This window comes from Puma concolor, chromosome C1 (genome assembly GCF_028749965.1).
Source record: "Puma concolor isolate L17-30 chromosome C1, mPumCon1.1.hap2, whole genome shotgun sequence".
Classification (NCBI taxonomy): Eukaryota; Metazoa; Chordata; class Mammalia; order Carnivora; family Felidae; genus Puma; species Puma concolor.
In genome coordinates, this window is record NC_141674.1 from 170776199 (window position 1) to 170800879 (window position 24681).

At 37.2% G+C, this 24681-nt stretch overlaps 1 protein-coding gene across 5 annotated transcripts in view; it reads right to left on the reverse strand.

The window, feature by feature from the left end:
* LOC147578575 (uncharacterized) overlaps window positions 1-24681 on the reverse strand; it is a 114384-nt gene that overhangs the window by 50001 nt on the left and 39702 nt on the right. For all 5 annotated transcript variants that reach the window (XM_086719088.1, XM_086719086.1, XM_086719085.1 and 2 more), the window contains exon 4: window positions 19028-19083. In XM_086719088.1, the coding sequence (XP_086575214.1) occupies window positions 19028-19083 (56 nt within the window). The remainder of the gene's footprint in view (window positions 1-19027; window positions 19084-24681) is intronic.

The following is a 24681-nucleotide window of genomic DNA, read 5'->3' on the forward strand; positions in this document are numbered from 1 at the left end:
CTATTTTACTTATCCTCACACTGCTACACAAAGCACATGGTAGGTGTGCTGAATGAATGCCTTAGCACCTTACACTTAGGCCACCCAGCCTTGTATTACATTTTATTATAGTCGTTTATCATTTCTGTAAGTTAAAATCTCCCTGAAGGCAGAGACCAACCAGATCATAATTTTGATTCTCACAGAATCTGATGAAGTGTCTTAACATCAAGTTACGAACAAATATTTAAATTAACTTGTTAAGGGAATTAGTGAGAATCCAAGACATGTGAGAAGTTGACCCACCATGTAATTACAGGAACAGCTTCATGGCCTCAGTGAATCCCATGAGGATCTCTGAAGGTGGAGTGGCCTTTTAGATATGTCCCAAATCAAGGCAAGGGGGGCAAGCCTTTGTATCCTGCATTGCCCAGGCATTGGATCTGTGCTGTGTCACAGGAAGAGGGCATAACCTTGGGTGAGGCAGCTTCCTTGAGCCAAGGTCAATGCCTGAAGGAGGACGCAGCTGTGACCCTTCAGCATCCAGATCCCAGTCAATAAGGGGAGTGCCTACCTTGATTCTAAAAGACATCTAGGTGGTATGTGGCAGCATCTATACAGCCTTCCCTGAGGTGAAAATGCAGCCTCTTTCTCACCTTCCATAAAAATCCTCTTCTTAAGGTATGGCTGAGAAAACAAGAGGGAATTTACTTTTAACGCCCAAGCCTCCAACTCTTCCTTTGAGCACCAAACAACTTCTTTTTCTCTTTGAGGATTTGAACTGGCACTGGAGGCATTTCTTTCTGGCTCAGCCCTGTCACTGGGATACTGGAGACGTTTCTCACACTCACCTCCACAATGCTCGTCACCCATGCCAGTTGTGCCACTGCCCCAGACCAATTGAGCAGGGTCTCCCTGCACCAGCAAACACCTCTGTGGCATGTGGCTCTCTAGGGGCTATGCAGCTGTCCCTAGCTTGCAGATCACAGCATTATAAAATATGGGCCTGAAAAAAATAAAATTCTCACCAGTGCCTTCTATCATCATTTCCACTCAGGATCAAGGCTTACTTCTAAGTTAATGACTCCTACATACAGGAAAAAGCATCAGCTTCTGTTCTTTTCAGGCCCTGCATGCATGATCCCTGCCTCCTACAGAAGGAGCCAGAATACTTATTGGGCAATTTTGCTTGCAGGGACGACTCACCTCCTTGCTTCCTCCTTGCCTTCTGATCTTAATTTCTACATGGCTAAGGAAAGTCTCCCGTGGAAAGTGTTGTTTGCTAAAAAATACCCATCTTTTCTATACCCAAGTTTTTTTTTTTTTTTTTTTCAAAAATGGAAAGGAAGATACTTTTCTTTCACCAGGCAACACTATGCATTGAATAAGCACCATACAAATGGGTAGTTAGAGGTGGTTTGTGCCTGGATGATCCCAGCTGTTCTCTCTCTGAACTCAGGTGTCATACGCTAAAACTAAATTAATGGAGTCTCTCACCAGGGTTCCCATTTTTGTCTGGATTTCTGATCAGAGCTGGAGATTGTAAGCCACTCTATGGGACCTTACTTGCAGGACAGTCGACTTACTAGGAAGGCTAATGAACCAGCATCATCAACTCCAACTCCCCACGTTTCAACTAAGGCCTCTGGTTCAACTCTGCCATTTGGTTGAGTGCCACAAAGACAGCATCTGTTACCCCTCCTTTGTTTTCTTCTTGAATAAAGCCTTGCTAACAAGGAGAATTTAGATCTCCCATGAATTCTAAAGCTTCTCTAATAATGCCTTGCTGTATGTTGCTCTTGTAATAACATGCTTTGACTGAATCCGATTTTCCAAACTGTTCAATAACACCTTGTCATATGGCTCATTGCAAAAGACTCTCTATTAACACATTTCCAGAGAACTCTTCTCCTTCCTGTTGATGCATGGTGGGGAAGTGGATTTACGAGTCCCAGCAACTCTCCCCATTATCAAGTGCACTACTCGATGCTGTCAGTATTTCGTCACAGATGTGAAGCTCTGGCAGGACTGAGATCATGTGTACCTCCTAATGCCAAGTCCATAAAATTCCTTTTAATCTTCACATCTCTGACTCTGAAAGCTGCCACTACTGCAACACAGCCTGCTCTCTTCAAACTCGAAATCCTTCTGCCTGTTCCCTGAAATCGGACTGCCTGAGAATATATGCAGTGTATGGCTAACAGGTTAGCAGCCTCTAGTGGGGATCCCAATGCATGCCTGATGCTTGCTACAACAGTAGTTGTCCTTGCATCTTAAGGACTCCACAAACATACCTTTGTAGGAGCCTTTGATCAGGCAAAAGCACAATAGCCATGTATATACTTCCCATAAAAAAAGTTGTATTTTAGAATCTGTTGGGGAAACCTCTTAAAAATATATCTCACCTGTAACTTGGCATGATTTTGGCTTTATATAGTGATACGATACCTTGATTTTTGCTTAAAATATTCAATCTTAAACAGTGTGTCCCTATGCAAAAACTGGAAAGCTGACCTCAGAATAGACTGCTACCTTGGGTTCCTTTTGAGGCTATTGGGGACCCATTCCTTTAAGATTCTTAGAAGAGCTATTATTAATTGAAAATTAATAGGCATATCCTGAAAACCCATAAAAGGCTTTTTGAAAGGGTCTATGAGAAATCACCTCAAATAATTCAATTCTTAAGAAAAGGCTTTACAGCCATACATTTTGCTTCATAGTGTTTGAGACCACATTTTCTGACAGCACCCTGGATTTGATCTTTGCCTAGAGGCTCTGTCTCACTTTTTGTGTCTTCTTCAGGAAGAAACTGGGGATGAGAAAAATTTTTATCTTTGAAACTAACAAATCAGGAGCCACTTTTATTTGTCCTACATCCTGCTTAAAAATGGAATAATTTCTTCTTTAGCTCCTATCTCTTTATCTTATGCAGCTAAAAGGAATCAGTTGTCACTTTCAACATTTAGCTCAGAAATACCCCTAGCCAGATCAATTAGTTCACTAGATACATTTCTATTTTCTGTAGGTGACAGTTTTCCCAAACTTTCTACCACTATATATCAAAGATCTTCCATCTTCTAGCTCCCAATACTATTCCATTCACTCTCCTTCAAGTCTTCACTGACAGTCACCATGAGGCTCACCGGTGCTGGTAAAACCCACGTCCAGGTAACAAAATCTGCTACTCTTGCTAGATAGAAAATCCATACAAAAATCTACATTCATTTTATTCTTCTCAGGATTTTGTTTCCAGTAATTTGGGGAAGATCCTACCTGGAGCTACTGATGCAGTCATTGTCAAATGTGGTCCAGAACTATATGGTCATGTGAAGGTTCAACTGGGCTGAATATCCAGGAGCGCTCATTCTCATGTCTGGCAGTTGAAAGCTAGCTGTTGACTGGGAGCTCAGCTTGATTGTCAACTGGGGCATGTTCATGTGGCTTAGCTTCCTCACACCTTGGTAGCTTTGGGTAGTTGAACTTCTTAAGTTAGAACTCGGGACTTCGAGTGTAAGTATTCTCATGTGCAGGGTAAATGCCGTTTCATCTTTTATGACTTGGTCTCAGAAATCACCTAGCATCATTTCTCCTTAGTCTATAGTCAAAGTAGTTATAAACCCACCCACATTCAAAATGAAGGAATGTATACTCACCTCTCAATGTGAGGAATATCTAAGAATTTTGCAGTCATTTTTTAAAACCCACCAAAAGGGCTTTGCTGTCTTGCTTTCTTTTGTATCACCAACCCTTATAATAATGCCAGACACATAGGGGATGCTCCTTAAGTGTCTGTTGAAATAATGAATTTTGATAGGAAAAGAAAGGGAGTTCTGTGGTTTAGGTTAAAACTGGTGAGGCACCATGAGAGTTCTCTACCTCTATCTTTAAGAGGGGACACCATTACTGGCTACCTTGGGTGATGTAAGCAGTCATTTGTCTAAAAGCAGAGGGCTGACCCTTATGTTCTTCTCTTGACCCTTTTCAGTTTTTGATTATTCTAGGCCTGAGGGAGATTCCTACATTATCAGAGATTTTACTTGCATTTCAGAATGACAGTCAGGTTCCCATACTCCAATAATATGTGGCATTTTGATAACCTTGTAGCAGCCTTGAATAACAAATGGCAAAGAAATGATGTGGAAGAACTATGGATGCTCTTCAAGTGGTCTATTATAGGGAGCAACTCTGGCCACACAGATATGCAGCTGAATATTCCTCTCTGCTCCATGTTAGCTTAAGTATGTAGTAAAGTGTTTCCATTTATTGTGCCATGGGATACAGAGCAATTCTACATGTGGACGAGGGGAGCTACAAGAATATTATATACCAAGACCTGAATTAGGATGAGTTTCAATAAATGCATTTTACCCATCATACAAAATTATAAACAGGACACAAGCCATTAAAACCTTTGTTATTGTCCATTAACACCACTATCTAACAAATTACCACATTTATAAGTGGAAATATCTTCCAAAAAATGTCAGGCATCTTGTTTGAATCCTCTGAAACAAAATAATTTCTGTGATGCATGTATAGTGATGCCAAGAAATCTATCTGCCAGCCAGAATTTCATCCTTGAAACATACCTTGTTATGGCAGCACCAAAGAACACAATGAGTTTTGTTTAGAGTGTCAGTCTTCCGTCTCTGGACTGAAAGGATTAGTTCTAAATTGCACATTATTACATAAGACTGCATGAAAATGTTTGTTTCTTTTGTCCTTTAAAGAAATTCATGGTGTTTTATAAATAGCAAAAAAAAAAAAAAAAAAAAAAAAAAAAAAAAAAAGTAATTGCACTAAAGAAATCCATTCTGAGAGCTACAAGCAGTGGATCTGCCAGGCATTCTGTTTTATGTTATTATTTATTAAACACACAAAGGTCAGGGGTCTTCCAAGTACACTCACATGTTGGATGTGGTGGGAGGCTAAGGAGAGGCCATATAGTGCGATGGCTAAAAGCATAAGTTCTGGTGTCAGTCAGATCTGGTTTTAGCTTCTCTGACTAATAAATGTGACTGGGAAATTTACTTACGCTCTCTGTGGCTCATTTTCCATACCTGTAACATGGAGATAAAAGTATTCACCTTCTAGGATTGGTTTATTGGTTAAATGAGATAACACATGTCATTTACTCACCAGTGCTTGGCACAGAGTAGATGCACAGTTAACAAGGCAGATAAGAGTAAACACTTTCAATAGGTATTTTGTGTGTGTGTGTATGGGTGTGGGTGTGTGGTGTGTATGAGATGGGAGAAAGGGGGCGAAGAGAGACGGGGGAAAGAAAGGAAGGAAGGAAGGAAGGAAGGAAGGAAGGAAGGAAGGAAGGAAGGAAGGAAGAAAGAAAGAAAGAAAGAAAGAAAGAAAGAAAGAAAGAAAGAAAGAAAGAAAGAAAGAAAGAAAAAGAAAGAAAAAGACATAGAGAGACAATATTTTGGAATACACATATAAAGAACACTGTTGGAGACACAGTATACTTTTGCACCTGCCCTGGCACTTCTATGTACCCAGTGTCAGAGGTCTGTCCATTGAACAGGACTCAGCTGTCCACTAGGTAAGTAAGACAATTGGAAAGCCACCAAGCCATTACCGTGTCACTACAAACAACTTAGAGGTCTTTTCTGTTATTATGGGAGGAAAGTCCCTTGTGATATACAAATAAAAGTGGACTTTTCTAAGGAACAAGAATTGGGAAAGGAGTAAAGAAAAGATTTTGAGGTAGGCAAGGCCTTTTCTCCCTTTTCAGTGAACTGGTGAGGTCATTCCTATCTTTAATCTTTGTATGTCAGACTATTTGGAAGAAACATTCTGCAATATAATACAGTAATCTTGCCATTATTAATTAGAATAATAATTTCCATTGCTTAAGGTTTATTTCTGTAATGGTTTTATTCAAAAAATAATATTCAAGTTTAGCCATGTATGTTAAGAAACAGAATATCAGTGGCCAATTTCTAATTTTTAATGGTTTTTCAAAAATACAGATTTTTATTTTACCTTACCACAGCTCTGTTCAAAAACAATTCTGTTAACAACCTTCAAATAACCTTTTAAAATATTACTCATGAATCTACGCACCTCAATAAAATGTTTCCTGTTTTTCATTTCCCCAAGGCTAAAGTGACACAATTATTAGCTTTCGATAGGGTTAAACAATAACTACCCATGCTTACTTTTGTTAAAGAAGGGAAAACAAATATACCTTCGAGCACTGTAACAGTTGAAAAGATTCCCATACTTCAGTTCTTTTTTCTTTTTTCAAAAAATTTTTAATGTTTATTTTTGAGAGAGAGAGAGAGAGACAGAGAGACAGAGAGAGACAGAGAGACAGAGAGAGACACAGAGAGAGAGAGAATGGTGGAGGAAGAGAAAAAGGAGACAGAATTCAGAGCAGGCTCCAGGCTCTGAGCTGTCAGCAAAGAACCGAACACTGGGTTTGAACCCATGAACGGTGAGATCATGACCTGAGCTGAAGTCAGACGCTTTACTGACTGAACCACCCTGGCACCCGTCTTCTTCTCTGAAACACAGAGAATTTTTTAAAAATCAAATATTTTAAATGAAATTTTTCTCTACTTCTAGTGCTGAATAAAATCCTTTTCCTTTTACTGGGAAGCCTCTTTAATCCTGTGTAGTACTAGTTATCATTTATCAGGTAACATGTAGATGCTGGGGATATATCTGTAAACAAAACAGGTCAAAATCCCTGCCATCACAGAGCTTACAGTCTAGACAGAAAATGAACAACATGAATATGGTAATAAATGATAAAGGGAAAATTAAGACAGGAAGAGATTAGGGAGTGTCAATGAGGTTGGCAGTGGGTGTGGTTTTAGGTAGTGTGGTGACAGAAGGACTTTTGACATTTAAAGAAAGATGTAAAGGAAGTAGAAAAAGATAACCCGTTTTAAGGAATAGTTAGCAGGGCAAGTGGGGTCAGCTAGGGAAATAGTAAGAAATGAGAGATAAGAGAAGCAGCCTGGTAGTCTATGTTAAGGATGTTAACTTTTATACCATTACATGAAATGTCACTATAAGTATGAAATAGGATATCATTAAAGGTATCTTCCCTTTGTCTCTCAAGATTCATGCTCTACCCTTTTCCATCCTTGTCTCTGGCCCAGGGAAGCTGAGCTGTGTTTTCCTACTCTTCCTCATGACCAATTGCATTTCTTCCTTTGGGCCACCTTCCTCCTCTTTCAATTGTCCAAGTGTTCCCTCTGTCAGAGAAGCAGAGATTGAGCCAAACTGTGTTTCTCTGGATGGATAGTTCTCAACTGTGCCCTTAAACTCACCTGCATCCATGTGAGGAAAACCTACTGAAATACAGATTCCTTGGCCTCACTGAAGATGTTCAATAAGTATCTCTGGGTTTGTGGCCAAAGAATCTGCATGTTGATAAGTTTCCCAAGGTCAGTTCTTTCTTACTGTGAGGCTTGCAGATTAGAATTCTAATTTATAGAAACAGCACCCTTCTGATGGGCATCCAAGCAACTTCTCATACCTGAATTTTCATACCTGAATTTTCCTTGCTCCAAAAGGGAGAACTTAGAAAATTTGGTTGGGCTCTATTATATTTTGACTGAGTATACCCTACTAAAATTTTATTCGTATTTTTAGCCAATGCTTATAAAATATTTTATTTTGCAAAATATTTCATCATTAAATACTACCCATAAGAATTGTTTTGCACTGTCCTTATCAATTTGTGTCATGTGAGACAATGTCTTGTTTGCAAATTGATGACTTGTGGGGATTATCTATGACCTCTACATGTTTTTGTACAACAGCACTGACTTTATTTTTGTTTAAGTGCTAGTATTTCCCATCTGAATCATTTTTCAACATCATACTTGAATCAGAAATAAGGATACCCAAACGTTACTACTAAATACCATATGTTATGCTATGTTTTTGTGCTGTTCAAGTTGGTAGCACTGAACTTTGAAGACTTTTTTCAGAGTTATATGGAAGGAAATTCACTCAGTGACTTAGATTACCACAGAATTTGTGGGGAGGAGTTCACATTTCCCAGCAGCATATACAGCACTGCTTTCATATTACATGCACTCTTCCGTGAAGAGAGACACTAGATTGATATTTTACAGAGTATTTCTGTTACAACCTCCGGAGTTCAGCACTTTTACACAAATATTGTCCTTTCAGGTTTTTTTTGTTTTTTTTTAAGATTTCATAGGTTAATTTGCCCTGTGCCAAAATTTGCTATTTCAGGATACTGAGGCAAACAAGACTGTCAGAAATAAAGACCAAGGGATGCAACTGTCATATACCAAGCAGATAATAGTAAATATCTACCTAAGTAGCTGAATCCAATCTTTCTGAGGAAGACTGGTTCATTTGGCCTCTTACTAATTTTGAATTTTTTTCCTAGCAGAGAGAAGGTGAGTATTTTGATTGAGGGAGCTGCATAACGGATTCAGCAGAGACCTCAGGTTAAACTTGCCTTTCAAGCTGGAGAGGATCCGATGGAGTCTTTATGGCCCACTCTGGCAGGACTATGTTTATAGCAAATACTCAAAAGCATACAGTTCTCCTTAAAAATTAGGATTTGCAGCTGCTGGCTAAAAATACATCCAAATGAATGCCAAAAGCTGAAGCAAAAGCTTGTGAACCTTTTAATAATTGTATTGCATGAAATAAAATGTCTTGAAAAAAAAATTCTTACAGAATTTCTGTTTCTCTATCCCTTTGGTTAAACTAAGGCAATGTGGGGCGCCTGGGTGGCGCAGTCGGTTAAGCGTCCGACTTCAGCCAGGTCACGATCTCGCGGTCTGTGAGTTCGAGCCCCGCGTCAGGCTCTGGGCTGATGGCTCAGAGCCTGGAGCCTGTTTCCGATTCTGTGCCTCCCTCTCTCTCTGCCCCTCCCCCGTTCATGCTCTGTCTCTCTCTGTCCCAAAAATAAATAAACGTTGAAAAAAAAAAAATTAAACTAAGGCAATGTATTTAATATGAGGGCATTTTTCATAAAGAAACTCCCCACTTTTCAGAATAAGTGTGCATTTTCTTTTATTACTGAAAAGTGATACAAAAGTTCTAAATGTTAGACATATTAGACAGTAAATGAGGATTAACTATTAAAAAGAAAAGATAATTTTATATTATATGCCTCTAGAGACTTTTTTTATGTTATTTTAGATTTTTACCTAAGAATTCTATAGAATCTTTGAAATCCTAAATCTGAAAAGGACCTTGAAAGTTATTTAGTTTAGGAATATTAATAACAACAACAATGATGTTAAAAACACAGCTAACCTTCGGGCCCTTACCATCTTCTGGCCACTGTTTTAAGAAATTTTGCATATGTAATCTTGGTCAATCATCACAACAACCCTATAATGTAAATATTATTAAATCCATTTGACATATAAGGGAACTGAGACGCAAAATGTTTAATCTGCCTAAGGACATAGAGCTAGCAAGGGTAAGGGTTAGCACTAAAGCTGAAGAAACACTTGTAAAATTATGCCAGGCTGTTCTATCCATGGGAAGTGGATAGACACTTCCCATGGGGACACAGCTGTCAAGAGTATGATTTGAAGGTGCCAGAAGGTCTGCCTAAATACATCACCTTCAACATTATACAACACTGCCTCCAATTCCCACCAACAGAGAAAGTGCTTTATGAAAACATAATGCCCCCAAAAGGATATGTTTTTAAAATAATACCTAAGAAAAATTGCCTGTTAATGATAGCAAGATGAGGCAGATGCATTTTATAGAAATTTGGATGATAAAAGGAGAAAAAAAGAAAATAAAAGAGCTGTTGAAGTTCAACACCATAATATACACTCTTAGTCAATTCTGGCAAAGTGAAGAGGTGATAAAGACAAACTTCAAGCAATTTGGCTTTGGTTGGATATGGAAATTATCCATTTTAAGCTATCTTCTCATTTGGGAGATGTAACCATACAGATAGTTAAATCTTTTCTATTTAAAATGGTAAAGTGTAACAGCAAAAATTATTTGTGTATAACTTTTATTTTCCTCACCACTTGCCTTTTGGAACAGAGATTCTTAAAAAGGGCTCCAATACAGGATCCCTTCTGAAACATGAAATTTCCAATCTATATGTAAGAATGCACAGCACTGTAAGAAGAAGGCCAGATTCTCATAAGTATATATGAGCCCTTTCAAAACAGTTGATATAGCAGAAAATCAATTTAGCCCAGCTGCACTTCTTATATATCACCTAAATGTGTGCCTGCTGAAGGTGGTCTTTAGCGGCTACAAGACCATAACATACAACTGCTTTGAATTATGTATCCTAATGAGCATCCAGGGCCACACTGAAGCTGACATTTTAGAAAGTGAAATATGGCATACAAAATGACCAAAAGCAGAGTAACATTACATGCCTCTGCTTTGCTAGAACCATTGTTCCTGCTTTCGCTGTGTTTCTGTAGCAACAGATGCAACTATTCAGGACTGGGTTTTAAGTAAATAATATACAACAAGGAAGTGAGACAGGTGTGTCAATGAAAGCTCTTAGGAAAGGGTTAGGCAATTGGAATGGGCAGTCAATTAATTAAAAATGCTTTTCAAAATGAACAAACTGATCTGACTTTCTTGGTGAGCTATTACCAAGTTCTTTTGAGTTCTTAAAACATTTTCTTTACTCTGTGTTTAACAACAAATGTGGGCCAATTGCTGTGAGTTAATTGAAAAGGATTGTTTTCTAGTTGCCAAGAAACGGCGCTTTCTTACATTATGCAGGCCATTATGTGCACAGATCAAGCTTCCTGATTTTTCTTTGAGGGTTTAAGAATATAGGCTGCCTGATTTAGTTGTCCCTTGAGGAGGAGCACAAATCAAGAAGTCTTTCAGGGGTGTTGTTCCATTTCAATTGACCAGGTAAGATTTGGATTTGAAAGTGCTACCTTCCTAATGCTTAACTTTTCCTAAATCATTTAAATGCTTTTATGTTGAGTGAATGAGGGGATCAAAAATGATGACTTTAAATACTTAGGGTGGTTTCATGTAAAATCATGTTAAGTTGATTTTCTTCCAGCTGAAGTTTCTGAGAGAAAAAAAAAAAAGAGGTAGAGATAATAATAGACTTGTGAGACCAGCTCTAGAGTTTGTTTCTTCTTGATTTCAGAGTAGCAAATATGTGTAAACCAAGAAGTTGTCAGTGTGTGTAGAGTTGAAATATTAAAATCATTGCTATGGAAGAGAATATCACTATTTCCGTTTGGAGAAAAGATTTCAAATCTTGTTTGACTTGTTCCAACTGAGAAAGGGGCTTTATATTTGTTAACTTCAATAGGAAGACTTGTTGATTTTATTTATAACTTGGTTACTCATCTCTTAAAACCACACATATTTTCATTATCCGTTTTCTATTGGCTGTTTTCTTCATAATTTTGTCTTGAAGTTAAAATCAGGGTCCTTGTACTTAACAGTAATACTACTAACATGTTTGATCCAAACAAAAAAGTCCCCTTTCTTCCTCAGGAAGGAAAACCTCATTCCTTGATTTAAAGTCACTTGTTCCCAGGCTTACTTAATACAGTGCTCATGGTGGGTACAAGTACTGGAAAGGGACTCTGTGAGTCAAGTTTGTTGGTTCAAATCATCCTTCCATTCTTAAGGAATTCATATTTTCATAGATTTAGGTTGAACCCTACAATCCCATGAACTTACACTTAAAACATCACAGAGTTCATGTGTACTATACGCTGAAAACAAATTGATTTGAATTGCAAATTTGAATGCTGTTATTAATCTTTTTTTCAAAGTCTTATTTTACTTCATCTCTTCCATGGCTCTCGGTTTCCTGGGAATATAGTTCCTTTACAAGAAAAATCATCAAAATGGATACAAGTCAGGTCAAATATTTGTTGTCTCGTTAGGGAAGTTTCCATTTGTTCAGAGTTTGAAGACACTTGAGTATAAATATGACCTGTGTAATATGAACCCCAGTTGATGCTGGAAAGAAATCATTGCAGCATGCCTTTACCTGATAATATGATTTAGGTTTTCCACAAGTGAACCAATACCCTGGCAATGAAACTATTATGTGGAATGATATTGATGAAGTGATAGTTAAATCCATTTATTTTTAACGTGCCAAACGGGAGTCTTTTTTGAATTCCTCCGCCTTTTTTAATTAACTAAAATAAAGAATCACAGTGTTATTAGTTCTCACAAATTTTCATTACGCTCTATTCTTTATTTATGTAGTAGTGAAATTGAAGCAGCCATTTAAATAAATGCATGGCTTGTGGTTATGTATACTTGGCGTAATGTGTTCCTATTTTTTGTTGGAGCTGCATTTGTTTTCAGGTAAGATGTAATTAAACAATTCTTTTCTAGTTTACATTCCTTTATTTACCTTGTCAAAAAGTGCTGGTTGCCCTGAAAATACACTTTTGATATTACTGGTACCATGGTGCTTAAAATATCTGTACTCTAAAGATTTTGCTCATTTTTGCAATTATTGGAGCAAGGTGACAGGTGAATATATGGGATGGATAGAGTGGAGTGAAAGACTGATACAGTGTCTTATAAGCAGACTTCTCATATCTAGCACACAACTTTTTTATCAGTATAACAGCAATTGTGATATTAATAAAACAGCTATAAAGAAAATATTTAATAGTATAACAAAAAGTCTTGACTTTATTTCTGAATGGTATTTTTTTAATTAAACAAATATTAACTGATGTTGATTTGCTTCTCTGTGAATTAGGAGTTTTGCAAAAAAAAAGAAAAAGAAAAATGATGTCTATCTAGGCTGGGATGGAAATCAGTCTATAAAATTTTGTTCAACCTTAATTGAGAAGACACTGAATTCATTAGTAACTTGTGGGTCACGGTGACTGAAATACTACAAAATGATAGACTTTTAAGGGCATTTACTGATATGTGATTCTAACGGCTTTGGCCCTGTATTTTGAGAGAGTGGGTGAATGTTGGAAGGTGGGGAGAATGGCTAGCTGATGGTGTGGGGGAAATAAACCGTATTGGTAACGAGAGCATGCTTTTCCTGTTTGTCGCAAGAATATGATCATCCTAAGACTATTTGACAAACAGAAATCAAGATACACTGTATTTATCGCATTACCCTGATGTACGATTCAAGAAACCAAGTCAAGTATGAGATTAATTTGACATATCTCATTTATAGTGAACTCAAGGTTTTTGACAATCATTTCTTCTACTGTAGGCTCTTAACATTTCTTTCATCTTCTACAAGTATGTTAGGGATCTTTACTAATCAGCATATCAATTTTTTAACATCATCTATTTTTTTATTTTTTTGAAAAATGGGATTATTTATTTCATGGTACTACTCATAAACATCATTTCAAAGATTCCTAAAAACATTGTGGTTTGATAACTAATTTTCCCATGCACTTTTGATATGAAATTACCTAACTTTGGAAATTCAGAATAATATATAAAGTACTTAAGTGTTTTCTTATTCTCTTCTTACCTAAAATGATCTCTAATATTAGAAAATTATTTTCAAAATGGAGAAGACATATGCAACATATTTTAGTAATATTATTTGTCCTACTGTTGATACATAATCAGTACCAAACTTTACCTTGCTCTGATAAGGCACTGGGGATATTTCTTTCTTTTGTCCTTAAAGTTGTTGTTAAACTAAGATTTTTAACTCCTCAACTACAATGATATTTTTGAATCACTCTTAGAAGTTCCTTTTTTTTTTTTTTTTTTTTGCTTAAAAGTATTTCTAAACCCTGAGAATGCTGTCTCTCTTTTCCTTCTTTTTTTGAGCAGCTGTCCTCAATTTGGCAATGTCTGAAGATATTTTTTGGTCTCAGCAACAAAGGGGGTGGAGTACTCAGCATCTAGGGGGTAGAGGACAAGGACGCTGCTGAACATCCTGCCCAGCACATTCCCTACAACAAAGAAGTATGGGATACCAAATGTCAATAAAGCCGAAACTGAGAAACCCCGCTTTACAGGTCTCAGATACTTTATTGTGGCTAAATGCATGATTATGGGTTAGAATTTTTGTTTTCAAACATCCTGAAATCTCATGTTCCTTCTTTATTCCACTTGCTTATAAATATTGACCTACAGGATCACACCTAATTTTTAATTGAACTTTCTGAAAACTGCCTATGGAATGCCTAGGAATCATGATCTGACTGGATTATCCACTTTTCCCTTTCTTCATTATGACTAGTAGCAAAATGACAATGGTCACATTATCGTTAAGCCCGTGTTATGTCCATATTACTAAATAGTGCTATGTTTTCATGATTTGTAGAATATTTCCCTCATTGCTTCAACTCGTGGATAAGGAAGGATTCATTAAGGCAAGGCACTAATATCATCTATTTAATTGCTGTGTTCCTGATTTCATGTGTAAAGTCAACTCTTCAACAAACATTCACAATTCTATAGATATTTATTGAGCACCTATCATTTTCCAGAAATAGTTTTATGTTGGAAATTCAGCAGTGAATAATACATGAACCTTAATTTTGTAGTGATTATGTTATAGAGGATGGGAAGATCTCAAATCCCCTTTTCTGTCAACCATCTTTGATTTTGGTCTATAATATACCAAAAACAAAACAACAACAGAATCTGGTGCATATAAATGGTTGCAGAAGTTGATACTTTTTTTGCATGTAAACTCTGTTTCTTGGGGACTGCCAAGAACCTTTTCATTAATTTCTGAGCTTCACTTTCTGGCAAATGTCTCTATTTTCAACTTGCTTGGTGTGCATTCCAGAGAACACTGACTTTGAAGTAAATTTTGAATGAAAGGAAATAGAATATTTGATGAGTTGAAATAATGTTAATAAGAATAGTCAATCTGGCATTTAGGGGGGAAAAGACATAAAAATAAAGATGGAAACTTGTGAGAGGAAAGAGACCAGTCATGCCTGAAGTTTATTTTATTTTCTATGCCAAGAAAAATGGTAACAGGAAAGAAAAGAAAAGGAAAAGAAAAAAAAAAAAAAGGAGAAAAGAAAAAGAGCAGTAATGTACCTTTCCAGTATAAGTGTAACTTGGAATAATTCTTTTCTTCTGGTACATAGCTCTGTCTCTGGTGAACTATTTAGAATTCCTTATCTGTTTTATACTTTATTTCTCTGTAGTCATTGATGAGATTATTGGTTTCTTCTTTAGATAGAAAATGAGAGGGGCGCCTGGGTGGCGCAGTCGGTTAAGCGTCCGACTTCAGCCAGGTCACGATCTCGCGGTCCCTGAGTTCGAGCCCTGCGTCGGGCTCTGGGCTGATGGCTCAGAGCCTGGAGCCTGTTTCCGATTCTGTGTCTCCCTCTCTCTCTGCCCCTCCCCCGTTCATGCTCTGTCTCTCTCTGTCCCAAAAATAAATAAACGTTGAAAAAAAAAATTTTAGATAGAAAATGAGAAACATAAATGAAGCAATACAATTTTAATGTTCTGGTCTCAATATGTCTTTTGATTTTTCTTTATAGTTTCTTTCCTTTCCTAATGCTTGTTTTCTTAGTATATGCAAAATTATTTTATTAGGATGTGCAGGAGTTAAATGTTGTACTAATATGTTAAAATGTGAATAAAAGGATTTGATGCTTTAAAATTCTCAGGCTCTGTGAACCTACCAGTTTTTAAGTAATCATTTAACTTATTAAGATGGTGTTTACCAAAAGCTGAGATTTATCCTCCCTCTTCTTTTTCATTTAAACGTTAAGTTGAGATCTTACCCAACTAGGGAGTTATTTGTGTAAGAAATTCCAAAGGAACAATATAAATGTGGCTACAAAAAGTGGTTTTAAATTATGTAAGTATATTTCCTGGAGTTTACTGAAAAATGAGAGAAATTCTTTTTTTTTTTTTTAATTTTTTTTTTCAACGTTTATTTATTTTTGGGACAGAGAGAGACAGAGCATGAACGGGGGAGGGGCAGAGAGAGAGGGAGACACAGAATCGGAAACAGGCTCCAGGCTCTGAGCCATCAGCCCAGAGCCCGACGCGGGGCTCGAACTCACGGACCGCGAGATTGTGACCTGGCTGAAGTCGGACGCTTAACCGACTGCGCCACCCAGGCACCCCTGAAAAATGAGAGAAATTCTAATACTATGGCTTATAACTGGTTTTCTAGCAATGAATTTGAAGAAAAGGTTGAATTTAATCTCAGAAGTCTTAGTGGTACTGACAGCAGTGTAATTGCCTTTGTTGTGTGAGCAAAACAAAGAGAAGTATTTTCTTTTTTGTTTAAGTGCAGACTTTGCCATCTATCTAGTGGTCTGAATGCAAGCAAATTTCTTAATGGATTGAGTAAAAATACTGATCTCACAGTGTCATTACAGAAACGAAATGAGATGGCACAGTTTAGTACTTGTCACAGAGAAATTACATAATAGTAAGTGTTCCCCCTTCTCACTCAGTCAGTCATAGGCTATCCTAATTCATTTCATAGAAAGAATCTAAAGGAACTTTATTTTCTTAAAAATTTTTTAATGTTTGTTATTTATTTTTGAGAAAGAGACAGACAGAGCATGAGTGGGGGAGGGACAGAGAGAGAGGGAGACACAGAACTTGAAGCAGGCTCAGGCTCTGAGCTGTCAGCACAGAGCCCAATGCGGGACTCGAACCCACAAACGGTGAGATCATTACCTGATCCAAAGTTGGCACTTAACCAACTGAGCCACTCAGGCACCCCTCTACAGGAACTTTAACTTTTTTTAAAAAAAATTTTTATTCATTTTTGAGAGAGAGAGAGAGACAGAGACAGAGACAGACAGAGAGAGAGACATAGAATCCGAAGCAGGCTCCAGGCTCTGAGCTGTCAGCACAGAGCCCAATGCGGGGCTCGAACCCACAAAATGTGAGGTCATGACCTGAGCTAAAGTCAGATGCTTAACTGACTGAACCACCCAGGTGCCCTGGGAACTGTAAAGATCAACTAGTGCCTTACACATCTGATGCTTGTTTTCGTGATGTTCTCTTAACCACTAGCCTATGCTTTCCTCATGCTAATGAAGTGTTAATCTCCTAAGGCAATGGACATTTATAAATGTTATGTTGAGGGGCGCCTGGGTGGCGCAGTCGGTTAAGCGTCCGACTTCAGCCAGGTCACGATCTCGCGGTCTGTGAGTTCGAGCCCCGCGTCGGGCTCTGGGCTGATGGCTCAGAGCCTGGAGCCTGTTTCCGATTCTGTGTCTCCCTCTCTCTCTGCCCCTCCCCTGTTCATGCTCTGCCTCTCTCTGTCCCAAAAATAAATAAACGTTGAAAAAAAAATTTAAAAAAAAAATGTTATGTTGAAACATACAAAGTTGCCACTTTTATAGGTCAAACAGTTACATATTGGCCAATTTCATATGATTCAGCTTTCTATATATAGAGATATAAAAAACAAATCTTATTTCCCAAAAAAATTTCATATGATAAGTCTGCCATAATTTGATAATGCTAGAATGTAAATGCAGTTCCATTAGCTGTTTGAAAAAATTATAAAAAGACACAATTAGAAAAATAGTATAATCAAGAAAAGCCTTGAGCAGGGGTTGACAAACTAATCTGTGGGCCAAATCCAGCCTGCTATGTGTTTTTGTAGAACCCATGGGGTAAGAATTGTTTTTACATGTTCAAACAGTTGAAAAAAATCAAAAGAAGGATAATACTTTGTGACACATGGAAATTAGATGAAATTCAAATTTCAATGACCATAAAAATTTTTTTATGAGTGGGAACAACGCATTTGTTTATATATTGTCTCAGGCTACTTTTGTTCTGCAAAGACAAAGTTGAGTTGTTGCAATGGACTTTATGGCTTCTAAAGCCTAAAATATTATTTATTACCTGGCCGTTTACAGAAAAGGTTTGATGACCCCTGTTGTAGAGTCAAACTGCCTGTATTTGCATGCCAATGCCAATACTTCTAGGTAAGTTACTTAACTTGTATGAACCTTAGCTTGCACATTTTTAAATAGGCACACTAATAGTACTTGACTTCATAGAACAATTATAAGTGCTTGGTACATCATAAATACTCTATAAATGTTACTATAAATATTAATATTCTTTCAGAGTGCCATTGTAAATGGGAATAAAAACTTACAGATGCTTGAAAAGCTCAGATGGGTGATAATTGTTGCATCAACCATATCAGGATAAAACAAGTCACCAGCATTCTGTAGACTTTAACAGTAGATTGTAACCACTTACTCATACAAATGATTGTAATATTTACATCTCATACCGCATGGACCATCTCAAGTTAAAAATATGTAAGTTTCTAAATTTGCAAGTGTTAAGCTGCAAAGTAGAGGCTGTTTTCTCCCTGGGACAATGAACATCTGCTGAAACAATTTGTCCAACTGAGCATTTGCCTCTGCTGGCCTTTTTTTTTTTTTTTTTTTTTTAAGAAATGGGAAAAAAGATCATTGTTTAACTTCAACTCTTCTCATCTTCTCAACCAAGAAACGGTTTCTCTTGGGACTAGATGTTTCTGAGATATGGAAAAGTAAAGGGACCTCAGCTTTTTATTTACTTTTTCCTATTTTCAAGTAAGGGTAAGTAGAATTTTACTCAGAGTGCCATGTTCTTCTTTCCTTTCTATTTAAATATTGTTTGAAAGATCACAGGCTTTTCTAGATGATTTAAGATTTCTGTAGTGAATTGAGCTTTGCAGCCCTTTCTGAGAGAGACTGGGAGGTGGGGTAAACCACAGCAGAAAAAGGGTCAAGTTTTAAAATAGAAAGACTCTTAACAAGTAGCTCAGATCTATTACTTGTATGCAAACTCAGAAGGGTCTGGAGGGAAGATGATCCAAAATCTTGGAAGTAAAAGAAAATGTTCCCAAAGCTAAAATCCAATAGCATCCTAGAGATAATAGATGGTTTAAGTAGAACTGCTGATAAACTTCAAGTCCAAGACTTATCAGTCAGGCTACCTCTCCAGCTTTTCTACAGTGGTTTCCCCTGGGAAAGATGAAGAGAGGACTCTTCAAGCACTTAGCTTTATAATGTTGTACTTAAGAAGTTGGTGAATAATAACTATTAGAGTTCTCTGGGTAAACCAGCTTGAATTAAAGGTGCTTCTTTTGTTTCCTTACTTTAAAGTAGAGCTTCTCTGGTCCTTGGGGATTACACCAAGAGCAATGAGTCATATCTGAAATGAGGAAGGGAAAGTGTTGTCAAATTTCATGTTGATTCATAAGAGTAAGCATGAAAGGTTGTTTGCGTATTTCAACGGGCAGGGAAGCACAAGGGGAGAGCAGAGAATCAAATGTTTGAGCACTTAAGAGTTTCTATTTACTATGAAAGATTGAAGAAACTTGCTGTTTTCAAATAGAATGGACTCTATCATACATAAATTATTCCTGATTTTTGTTGTTTTCTAATTACTATTTTTGCTTATAATACAGTCAAGTATAAAAGAAAGAAAAAGAAAGAAAGAAAGAAAGAAAGAAAGAAAGAAAGAAAGAAAGAAAGAAAGAAAGAAAGAAAGAGAAAGAAACTGTTCAGCTACCAAGTCAAAAAATATTTTGCCACCTGCTATGTATTTTGCCAGCCAGTTAAAATCTTTAGCATTCTTTGGTACCAAGCCTTAAAGATGCTTGTGGGGTGGAGGGAAATTTTCCTCTGTTGGAATCTTTTGGATGATAGTCAAATACTTCTGTAATTTCCTTCACCATTTTTAGCTACTGTTGGCATCATTTATTTCAAGAATGCCTGTGGAATGTCAAGAAGATGCCAGATATTATTTTGAATGTTGTATTTCAATATAATATGAAGCTAAAGTTGTTCCTAGAGACTTCAGAGATAAAGGTAGGGTGCTTCTTTCTTATCTTTTAGCAAAATGGAAAGCTTTAATTAAGGACCAAATAGTTCTTTTGGTCAGTCTCCTACCTGTGAAAGTAGATTAGAAAGGAATTTTTAGCCTTTGGCTACAGGCAGGAACAGATTTACGTGTCAGGGTGGAGGAAGTAATGGAGCAGAAGGAAAACCAGAAGCTAGACTTATCACTTAAGTTATCAAATGGTCCAAATATTTGGTGCAAAGGCAATGACTTCATTTGAATTGTTTTGTCCTGGATGTGGGCATTTGAGTCCTCCTCATTTAAACCTTTCAGAATAATGATTCTAGCAACACTCTGAAATAAACTTTCTATAGTTATTTCCCCAGTTGAATAAGTCTATAATTAGAAATTCTATCATTGCTGGCTAGCCTAATTCCCTGAAACATGCATATGAGGTTTGTTGTGCTGGCACCAATAGAGAAAGAATGATAGAGCTGCGAGGGACCTTATGAGATCATCTAATCCATACTAAAATCATTCAAAATACATGGTTCTTTAGTCACAGGTTTCCCAGGGATTTGTTACACCAGCAACTGGAGTATGACTAGGCCTATAACAATAAAAGAGGCTTGTTTGCCTTTCTGATCAAGAATCATTGCAATATCAAACAAAGGATAAATTCTTTTCTAAGAAGCTTATGACTAATTCAGGTCTCTACAAGCATTCCAGGAACAAGATTCTTTTTGGTTACCAAGATCATAAGTGTGATTTTGGCCCAGAGGCTTAAAAACCAAAGCACATATGCTGTGTCTCATTTGTTCTGTGGGCCATTGCTCTCTTCATTCCTATGCTTTCATTCCTATGATTTTTTTCCCCTTCTTGTTTTATTGAGAAACAACAAGTACAAGTATTTTTAGCTGGCTTACATGAATTAATCTCTTATAGGGCTAACCTATTTGAACTAAGAACCAGAAACAAACAAAAAAACAATTAAAAGAGAAAACTCTTTCCTGCTCTATATTTTTTTAGCTCCTATCCCATTATTTTTAGTTTGTGGTCCTGGGCAAGTCATTTAAACTCTCTGGGCCTCAGTTTCTTCTTCTGTATTGAATAAGAGTATGAGCCTAGATTACTGAAAGAGTCTCTTTTAGCTCCAACAATCTATAATGCAATCTATCATAAAGCAAAATTGTGACCTTTAGCATGAAGAAAGGGCAGTGGGAGAGAAACATGTTAGGAATTTTTCTCATTTCTCCCACTCCACAAATGCTGCAAATGGCTAACATCAGTGACTCAGAACTTTAGTAGGTATATTAACTTGGGTAAAGTTTCACCCAAAACTTACGTATTTAAAGCTGAAAGGGAGAGAAATTCTAAGCTATAATCTTTTATTTTTCCCACTTTTGACCAGTTTCATGACTCGAAACCTGTTCTATTTAAAAAAAAACCTTGAGAGAGAGAGAGAGAGAGAGAGAGAGAGAGACAGAGACAGAGACCACGAGCAGGGGAGGGGCAGAGAGAGAGGGAAATACAGAATCCGAAGCAGGCTCCAGGCTCTGAGCTGTTCTGCACAGAGCCCAACGTGGGGCTCAAACCCATGATCTGTGAGATTATGACCTGAGCTAAAGCGACCTGACTGGATGCCTAACCAACTAAGCCACCCAGGCACCCCAAAACCTGTTCTATTTTAAAATAGAATACTGAATAACATATCATGTGTTAGTTTCTTAAGAAACAACAGCTAACTGAAGTTAGTAGTTAACATTGGAATTGAATTCTTCTAATTAATAAAATATACCTTTTTACTTTTCCTCATATTTGGGGGATAAATGTGATTACTTCTGCAAATGCCAGGTATTTTTTCCTAACACTCCTTTGTTAAAATCCTCAAAACACACGCGTGCGTGCGCGCACACACACACACACACACACACACACACACAAAGTTGAAAATATACTCCAGGAAGAAAATATTGCTAAAAATTTACTTAAAATTTTTTTTTAATGTTTATTGATTTTTGAGAAAGAGAGCATGAGTGGGAAGGCAGAGAAAGAGGGAAACACAGAGACCCAAGCAGGCTCCAGGTTCTGAGCTGTCAGCACAGAGCCCGACGCAGGGTTTGAACTCGTCAACCACGAGATCATGACCTGAGACGAAGTCGGACGCTCAACTGATTGAGCCACCCAGGCACCCCTAAAAATTTACTTTTAATGATTTTATTCCATATGTACAAATAGAATATTTTCTCTTTTTATTAATGGCTTTGAGTATGGGGAAAATAAGAGAATATTTTATTGATAAACCTCCTGCTATTTTTGAGCTTTCCTCAAATGGCAGACACACCTATAGCTATTGGAAACTATTGGAAAGTTCCAATATTAATAAAATATCCAGTTTTGGTTAGACAGTATTATTAGCAGACTGAGAAAGGAGCTCATATAAAAGATCTAGTTATGTTTCATTTCCTGAATTTTTTTGTCTAAAAACAGAAACATTCTGTCCACTTCCCATTTTGTGGAGCTATTGCAGAAATTTCCTGCCATCACAAATCTGAGAGATAGTGAGTTTTACTTAAAAGCTGTATGTGGAAAGCCTACTAAATTTATGCCAATGTAGACTTGGTTCATGTGAATGATCTAGGAGCATATCTTTTCTATTAGATGATGTTAAGAATCAGTCTTGGTGACACATTAAATCTTTCAAAGACACCACTTTATTTTAACTCTCATCTACTTGTTATGTCAGGCTGATGAAGTTTAGGTTAGCTCAGTGACACCATTGAGCATTATTAACCATTGTAAATAATTGTACATGGACAGATAATAGCTCCAGGAATAGCTGGTAACCAATTATAATGCTCATGTGTATATTTTTCTACCACTCTGAAAAGATAAATTTAATTTAAAAATTTCCACAGTATCTATAAAACCTGATTATGCCAAGTTAAAAAATTTATCCACATTATAGAACCAAAATAATATAAATAGTTCTATGCCTTTTATGCGTGGAATACACAAATTCAGAGGACATTCTGAAACAGCATCTGTGGCTTGCAACTTCAAAAACCCTTCAATTTCAATCTTCTAGTTTGTTTTCATGGTATGTTCTGTTAGTTCTTATTTGAAAATTAAGAATATACTTCAGATAATATCGAACTCAATAGGAAGAGAAAACAGTCTATTTTTCATTGGATTCACGGTGGTAACCACAGTAAAAGCCAGTAACTTGGTGAATATAGTAATGTCTCTGTGGAAATCTTGAATGAAGAACATATTTTTTTGCAAGATATCCAGGTATATCATTTATTTTCTAGATTGCTGTGCTTCAAGGAGACCTCTCTGGAGAATAATTCAAGCAATAAGAAAACAAATTTTAAAACATTAGATAAGACATTCAATATATTTTTTCCAAAATCTATTTCACTGACTTAGTATATATTCCAAGTAAGAAGCCATTAGTTTTATAATTGGAATTTAGACATTTTAATTAGTTCAGAAGTCTCTTAAAAATACATTTATTTGAGAGCGAGAGAGTGCATGCAAGCAGGGGAGGGGCAGAGAGAGGGAGACAGAGGATCCCAAGCAGGCTCAGCTCTGTCAGCACAGAGTCCAATACAGGGCTCAATCTCATGAATGGCAAGATCATGACCTGAGCCGAGATTAAGAGTCAGACATGATTAACTGACAGCCACCCAGGTGTCCCCAGAAGTCTTAATTAAGAAAAACCTATACCTTGATGAACTACTAAGAAGAGTCATAAGATGAATGAATATGATCTGCAGACTGAAAATGATCCAGTATTGTTTACCCCAGAAATTATTTTTTTGTGTTTCAACACTCAGCTTTCACCTAATTGGCACATGATACAAATAACAAGTCTTTTAATACTCTGAGCCATTAGATGTGTGTCCAATGTAACCTACATTCACAAATAGAGGAATACATTCAGTTTTGCACAGATATGAAGGATAAAGAAATTCAGAAGTTAGATTTCTGAAAAGAATGTAAAAGATTCTCATTTAGGTATTCACTCATGTGAATAGCTGCCTGATGGTTCTAGTCATTCAGTTTTCTGAGAGTTGCCTTGTTATACAATAGTTGACTGGAAATGGCCCAGCTTTTGCTCCGACCATGAGTTTCACATATAATTTTCTGGTTTCCCCTGCTGCCATCCCCCACCTCCTCCCCCACTTCCCATCAGATGTGGTGAATGTCAAGGGGTACTTCCTCACTGCTTTACTCCTTGTTCTCAGTTCCTACTATTGCTAAATTATGCCTTTTACAGCCTTCCTTTCCTAGCTATCCTCTTCTATCCATTCTGCATGGACCCAAATGTGAAACACATGGGTTTTCATACCAGGCAGTTGGGTTAAAGATTTGGGTTATATCTTAAGATATGAGGACATTATACCACAGCACAGCAAATAATGTTACACTGAACAGCAGACATCCCTGTTCACTGGCAGTGATCCCTAGTAGCCAGCACTTTTGCTCAGGATCTAGCTCCTGATGTCTTGCTGGGCCATCTTCCCTATTTCCTGTAATCTCCCACTGCTTTTCCTGGTTTTGAAACACTTGATTCATCCATCTCTTGCTGAAGCAAAATATTCTTCTCACTTTGTTATGTGGGCAATTTTTCCTTTGTCCAATTAAAAAAAATTTTTTTTTAATGTTTATTTATTTTTGAGAGAGAGAGACACAAACAGAGCTCAAGAGGGGAAAGGCCAGAGAGAGAGGGAGACACAGAATCTGAAGCAGGCTCCAGGCTCCGAGCTGTCAGCACAGAGCCTGATGTGGGGCTCAAACTCACAAACCGTGAAATCATGACCTGAGACGAAGTCGACGCTTAACCGACTGAGCCACCCAGGCGCCCCTCTTTGTCCAATTTTAAGCTCATTTTTGACAAGCTCCAAGTGCAGAGCCAATGATGGCTCATCAAAGTGTTTCTGCTTAACAAGGCAGTTTTTC